The sequence below is a fragment of the Aegilops tauschii genome, chromosome 2, assembly GCF_002575655.3.
Source record: "Aegilops tauschii subsp. strangulata cultivar AL8/78 chromosome 2, Aet v6.0, whole genome shotgun sequence".
Taxonomy (NCBI): Eukaryota; Viridiplantae; Streptophyta; class Magnoliopsida; order Poales; family Poaceae; genus Aegilops; species Aegilops tauschii.
In genome coordinates this window covers 329728975-329736204 of record NC_053036.3, presented here as the reverse complement: position 1 = coordinate 329736204, position 7230 = coordinate 329728975, and the positions used below count along the sequence as shown (strand labels likewise).

The window sequence follows — 7230 nt, the reverse complement described above, 5'->3', positions numbered from 1 at the left end:
GCCAGACAGAAGAGACACAACCCGACTGAATCAACGTACGTACGTATATCTCTGGACGGAGAGCTACAAGAGATGATCGACGATCTTGCACCGAGGTCAATGAGTGGATCCAAGCAACATAAGTAGGTAGCGTTTTTCTCACTCGACATAGGTACGTGCGGCGGACGTGAGGTCATGCATCTGAATCCAAGGTCTGTCTACGCGTGGTTGAATTCGTGGATCCATGCTGAAACAGACTGCACAGTGATGGAAAGATATCGATTTTTGATTTCCTTTGGCGTAGCAACAGCTACAGCAATGAATTATGATCACGCGGTTAGTTCCCTTGTGGCCCGATCGAGCCCGACGCTGACGCCATGAGCCGCGAAGGGTGATGGGCGAAAAGTAAGCTAGCCAAGCCAAAGCCATTGCGGGGACGGAATCTGTTGATCCATCAACGTCCATCTGAAAACGTATCCAGGTCGGGTCGCATAGCACAGCAGCACGTATGTACTCCACACAGTAGCAGCTTAATTAATTGCTACCCTGCCGTTCACATACTCCAGCGATCCACAACTAGTACCGCGCGCTAACTCTAACCAGAGAGATGCAGATAGTAGTACTAGCTCATTATAAAAGGGAAGGTTGCGTGGCGAGGCCATGAGAGACTGGATCCATCCAGGAGCACAAGCTAGCTAGCTGGATATTGGCATGTTATTCCACGAGCCAATTACACACTTACTTCTTGGATCCTTCTCAACAATTAAGCTCAGTCATCTAGCCGGCTGGTAGGATCGATCGATGGCTGAGCAGCAACAGAAGAAGCAGCAGCAGCAGGGTGGCGATGACGAGGTGCTGGAGGTGGAGTGCGCGCTGGACATGCCGGAGGTGGTGCAGCGGCAGGACTCGCTGTACCGGGACGCCTCCCGGGCCGGCGGCGCCAGCCACCACGGCCATGAGCGGTGGGGCAAGACGCTGCGCCTCGCGTTCCAGTGCGTCGGCGTGCTCTACGGCGACATCGGCACGTCGCCTCTGTACGTCTACTCCAGCACCTTCACCGCCGGCGTCCGGCATACCGACGACCTCCTCGGCGTCCTCTCCCTCATCATCTACAGCTTCATACTCTTCACCATGGTCAAGTACGTCTACATCGCCCTCCGCGCCAACGACGATGGAGACGGTACGCACACAAATTAGCTTAGCTCCTCCATCTTCTTCTTCCTCCTCTTTCTTCTTTCTTTGTACTCGATCGTAGTAATTAGAATGCGCGACGTGTTACACGTACGTACGGTGCACCTAGCTAGCTACCTTAGCATGCAGCAAATTGACGCAGCATCTGCATGTACCAACAGCTTAATTGGACCCCCCGACCCAACGGCAAAATTGATCGTTTGGTGCATGCGTGGTACACGACCGTCTCTTGTCGTCTCTTCCTAAAAAACAAGGTTTTCCAAAATGAAGTGGGTCGAGTGGCCGTGCATGTGTTTGTTGTTATTAATTAATTATTATTATAACAGAGAACTAGGAGTAGTTCGTACTGTAGTTAGCGATCAACGTAGTAATACTTCTCATATTGTGCATCATATAAATAATCCTACGATTGAGTACATGCATGGGAATGTTTGTGGTTATTTTACTGTAGTTAGCATGCATGCATGAAGTATATACCAAAGGCCCAAATTAAAGAAGTTGTTGCATGACATATATGCAGGCGGTACGTTCGCGCTCTACTCTCTCATCTCGCGGCACGCCAAGGTGAGCCTGGTGCCGAACCAGCAGGCGGAGGACGAGCTGCACATCCTGGAGCAGGACGACCCCAAGTCCTTCAGCCGGCGGCGCGCCCTGGCCACGCTGCAGCTGGCCTCCCCGGCGGCGTACCGCGCGCAGCGGGTCAAGGAGCTCCTGGAGACGAGCAAGCCCGTGCGCATCTCGCTCTTCCTGCTCACCATCCTCGCCACGGCCATGGTGATCAGCGACGCCTGCCTGACGCCGGCCATCTCCGTGCTGTCCGCCGTCGGGGGGCTCAAGGAGAAGGCGCCACACCTCACCACAGGTACGCACCGTGCATATATATCTTTCAGTCTACATTGTACAGTATACGTACTAGCGCCTAGCTAGAGGCATCAATATCATACTGACATACAACTCGATCAGCCGGCCGCCTATGGGTAACAAGTGTGAACACGATGGATGAGGTCGACGACCAGCTAGCTAGAGTGTAGTGTAGCGTAGCGTGATTTAGATGCAACGCAGCATAGCAGCGAGGAAAAGCAAAAATCATTTGAGGCTGCAGGCATATTAATTGATGCGAGAAAAACAGCATCCATCCGTCCATGTCCGCCATTTCTTTTTCCGATGGGTCAGCGTGTGTATATAGGTAGGTCTCTTCTCTTGTAGTCCAGCCGTCCAGGCATTATTACAAAAGTGAGACGACTTTGTGGATGGCGCCATCACCATCGCCATCCAGCAGTTATCGGTCCATCGGTATGTATAGTACTACTCTCTCCATTCGGAATTACTCGTCTAAGAAATGAATGCATCTAGATGTATTTTAATTGTAGATGCATTTATTTTTGTGACAAGTAATTTTGAACGGAGGAAGTAGTATATATAGTGGAGTTTACGCGGCCTCACTGCTATCCACACGTACGAGTACGAGTACGAGTACAGGCTCGACAGACATACTAGTACCCAACATCTACTGTGCTCCACCTCTTGTGTTCAGACCAACTCGAGATGCACACACCTGAATATAATGTTCAACTACTGCATGCCACCTCACATGTACAATAGATGTAGGTACGTCTTGTAAGTCGTTAGCGGTCGACACCATCTTCTCCACGCAGTGATGAATGAATGGTGCGTGTTAACTTGTCACAAACATCAATAAATCTTGCATTTCAATCGCGCATGATTCGGAGATGTGTATACGAGAACCGAACCGCGATCCATGGATCCCCTCCCTCTGTACGTAGTTTTCAGGATAGATAGGCTGTCACTCTCTAAACACAAGAGCAACAGTAAACTCCATTATCTATGCCGATACTTTTTCTTTGAGATGGTAGGAGTATCTCTATCGATACTTGACGGCGTGTGAAACCTCTAGGACACGCACTCTGAATCATTGCAACCTCAATTAATGTTTGCAATTAATGGATGTGACGCCCATCCATCGTACGTCCTAACTTGCAAATCAGCATACAACCTGATACGTTACGTATACGTACTGATCCAGCCTAGTCGTAGCTTACATGTTGGAGTAAAATGTTTCATCATCAACATGCATCTAGCAGCGTACCGAACTCTCAGGGTTCTCATGCATGCATGCATGCATGCAGATGATATTTTGCAATCAATCAACTCGGTAGTAGAAGATTCAGTACCCTGTTGGGTTAAATTAACAATAACAAGAATACCCCAGCACTGGACTAATGGACGGACGGATGTTGCATGCATGCAGACCAGATCGTGTGGATCACGGTGGCCATCCTGGTGGCGCTCTTCTCGGTGCAGCGCTTCGGCACGGACAAGGTGGGCTACTTCTTCGCGCCGGTCGTCATCCTCTGGCTGCTCCTCATCGGCGGCGTCGGCGTGTACAACCTCGTCAAGCACGACATCGGCGTCCTCCGGGCCTTCAACCCCAAGTATATCGCCGACTACTTCCGGCGCAACAAGAAGGACGCGTGGATCTCCCTCGGCGGCATCCTCCTCTGCTTCACCGGCACCGAGGCTCTCTTCGCCGACCTCGGCTACTTCAGCATCCGCTCCATCCAGCTCAGCTTCGGCTTCGGCCTCGTCCCCTCCGTGCTCCTCGCCTACGCCGGCCAGGCCGCCTTCCTCCGCAAGTACCCGGAAGAGGTGGCCAACACGTTCTACAGGTCCACCCCGACGGTCCTCTTCTGGCCCACCTTCGTCCTGGCCATCGCCGCCTCCATCATCGGCAGCCAGGCCATGATCTCCTGCGCCTTCGCCACCATCTCCCACTCGCAGGCGCTGGGGTGCTTCCCGCGCGTCAAGATCCTGCACACCTCCAAGCAGTACCAGGGCCAGCTCTACATCCCGGAGGTCAACTTCCTGCTGGGCTTCGCCGCCTGCGTCGTCACCGTGGCCTTCAAGACCACCGTGGTCATCGGCGAGGCGCACGGCATCTGCGTCGTCCTCGTCATGCTCATCACTACGCTGCTCCTCACCGTGGTGATGCTCCTGGTGTGGAGGATGAACGCGTGGTGCGTCGCTCTCTTCTTCGCCGTCTTCATGGCGTCCGAGTCCGTCTACCTCTCCTCGGTGCTCTACAAGTTCCTGCACGGAGGGTACATCCCCGTGGTCATCTCGGCGGTGCTCATGGCCGTCATGATCGTGTGGCACTACGTGCACGTGAAGCGCTACAAGTACGAACTGGAGCGCACGGTGTCGCCGGACAAGGTGCGGGAGCTGCTGGACGGCCGCGACCTGCGCAAGGTGCCCGGAGTGGGGCTCTTCTACACGGACCTCGTGCAGGGGATCCCGCCGGTGTTCCCGCACCTCATCGAGAAGATCCCGTCCATCCACGCCGTGCTGCTCTTCGTCTCCGTCAAGCACCTCCCCGTGCCGCACGTGGACATGTCGGAGCGGTTCCTGTTCCGGCAGGTGGAGCCGAGGGAGCACAAGCTGTACCGGTGCGTGGCGAGGTACGGGTACCGTGACCCGCTGGAGGAGGCCAAGGACTTCGCGGCCAACCTGGTGGAGCGCCTCCAGTACTACATCCGCGACGTGAACCTGTACGGCGTGGACGTGGACGCCAAGGCCGGCAAGGTGAGCTACCCGAGCTCGCGCTGCGACAGCATGGCCAGGTCGACCCGGCGCAGCAGCATGACGATGACGATGCAGCAGCACTACTCGTCGGCGTCCTACACGGAGAGCCTTGTGCTGGCGAGGGCAAGGTCGACGTCCTCGGGGGCAACCGGGCGCATGAACATGAACGGCATGATCATGATGCCGTCGGCGTCCTACACGGAGAGGGAGAGGCAGGGGCGGTCCATCTACGCGGAGGAGATGATGACGCCGGCCGAGTCCTTCTCGGAGCTGGCAATGCAGGTGGTGCCGTCGGGGCGGTACGCGGCGAGCAGCCAGCAGCTGTTCCAGGCGGCGAAGATGAGCCTGGAAGAGATGGCCAAGATCGAGGAGGAGCAGAGGTACATCGAGAGGGAGATGGAGAAGGGGGTGGTGTACATCATGGGGGAGAACGAGGTGGTGGCGCGGCCTCACTCCTCGCTGCTCAAGAAAGTCATCGTCAACTACGTCTACGCATTCCTCAGGAAGAACTGCAGGCAAGGGGATAAGATGCTCGCCATACCAAGAAGCCAGCTGCTCAAGGTCGGAATGTCTTACGAGATCTAGCTACCACTCCACCATTAACGGACCGGTCTCGACAACTTCTACCTAGCCTGCAGTCCTGCACCCAGCTGCGTATGGCGCCCGGGGATTGGTTTCGATCCCTTGTGGAGGACCGACCGGGAGGTTAATGTGAATTATATGCGTGTCGATCAATGGCGCCACTTGCGTATACGGAAGGATACGATGATCATCCATCGATCAAGGAAGATGCGTAGTATTGTATACTACTAGGGCCTACATAGCACCCTTATATTCTACTATATCTTCGTATTTGTAGGTTGATGTAATTCTTCTGTGCAGTTCATTAATCGATCATTTTTAGTTCACTGTGCATTAGGAATATGGAACTTTGCCTGGTGTCAGGTTGGTTGTCGAGTCATTTCGTTGGATACTAGTCAAACATGACATGACATTTAGGGAGTTCCATGAAGTAAAAACTAGGCAAAAGGATGTCACCCGGAGTTTCTTCCACAAGGCACTCGACAAACGAACGCTTTGCTGAGTTCCAGCCACGTGGAACTCGACAAACTTATTTGTGTTTTTCAGAGCATCTACAGCTGGACCTCTCAAACCCGCTATCGTGGGAATGGATCTGACAGTAGAGATAGGGGTACGTAGGAGAGGGCAAAGTCCTAGCTACGGCAAGGTTGTATACTCGGATTTACGAGTTCAGGCCCCTCTCAGAGGAGGTAACAGCCCTACGTCTCGGTGCCGCGGAGGCTTGTTGATTGGAGTGTTGAGTTACAGGAATGCGAACCCTTGTGCCAGAGGGGAGGGGTGGCTTATATAGAGTGCGCCCACCCCTCGCCATCCTCAGTTACGCAAGGCTTCAATGAGAGTATAATGTCACGTACGTTACTGGTAACGCCCGTATTTAATGACCTTTAAGGCTACGGAGTGAATGTCTGATCGTTGTCATCCAGAGGTGGCTTTAGGTCTTCTATCCTTCGAGTGGCTTCTTGTCTTCCGAGTGAAATAACCACGGCCGAGTGGATTTGGGATATCCGAGTGGAATCTTCTGTCGAGTGGATTGCACTTCATGGGGATCTCAGTCGGTATCTTCTATTTAACTTTATAGGCCTTGGACTCTTGTGTAGTGTCCTTGGGTAGGGCGTCTAGGTCAGGCCTAAGACCCTACCCTAGGTACATGTCATCGTCATTAGCCCCCGAATGGATTCAGGACCGAGTGAAGAAGGGTTGAAGTTGATTCCGACCCGATTCAATGTCCCCGAGACATTTTCTCAGGGGCCTGAAAGTATGCTGGTATTTTAACCCTTCGTCAGTCGCCTTAATCGATTCTGGCTTCTAGAGTCTCCGAGTGAAATATGCTGCATGTCTTCGAGTAGATTGGATTTGGATATCTCCGATGCGATCGACTGCTTTGCTGGACCCGGATTTCACGGGATTTGAAATTTGGAGAAGCGCGCCGGTCCGGACGCAACGCGGTAAGCGAGGCAGATGGGGAGGGACTCCTCGATCCGCATGCCGTCTTTTTCACCACGTATCGATCCCGCGCCTGTTGTGGGATGCGCTGAGATTGCGCGGGCCCACGAGTCAGCCACTCGGTCGCGAGGTCATATAAGGCGCCGATGTCGATGCGTGGAACAGTGCCTGCCATTCTCCCCCTTTTCCTCTGCTTCTCCGCCTCATCCCCTCCAGCGCCACGCCCCTCTGCTCACTCCCCTCGAGCTTTGCAGCAATGGTGAAGGACAAGACCAGGGCCTTGGAGCGTGCGAAGAAGTCGACGGCCAAGGGCAAGAAGACGGCGAAGGGGTCGACCTCGCGATCTGCCCTGCCGCCAGGTTGGATCCAAGGGGATTGGATCCCTTCCTCCGTCTCGGCGGAGGATCTGGAAAATCTCGTCGCCGACGGCCATAT

At 54.0% G+C, this 7230-nt stretch overlaps 1 protein-coding gene across 1 annotated transcript; it reads left to right on the top strand.

Moving 5' to 3' along the window:
- The first annotated feature begins 409 nt into the window (after positions 1–409).
- Positions 410–5678, top strand: LOC109737966 (potassium transporter 22). The gene is made up of 3 exons (XM_020297078.4): positions 410–1159; positions 1691–2032; positions 3440–5678. The coding sequence occupies exons 1-3, from the start codon at positions 781–783 to the stop codon at positions 5353–5355; spliced, it is 2637 nt and encodes an 878-aa protein (XP_020152667.1). The 5' UTR covers positions 410–780; the 3' UTR covers positions 5356–5678.
- The last annotated feature ends 1552 nt before the right edge of the window (positions 5679–7230 follow it).

What these genes read in the sequence shown, in the direction of transcription:
- LOC109737966 (XM_020297078.4), top strand. Translation starts at nt 781, where the DNA reads ATGGCTGAGCAGCAACAGAAGAAGCAGCAGCAGCAGGGTGGCGATGAC. An exon ending in CGCCAACGACGATGGAGACG is followed by an intron (nt 1,160 to 1,690) that starts GTACGCACACAA and finishes ACATATATGCAG; the next exon opens with GCGGTACGTTCGCGCTCTAC. An exon ending in GGCGCCACACCTCACCACAG is followed by an intron (nt 2,033 to 3,439) that starts GTACGCACCGTG and finishes GCATGCATGCAG; the next exon opens with ACCAGATCGTGTGGATCACG.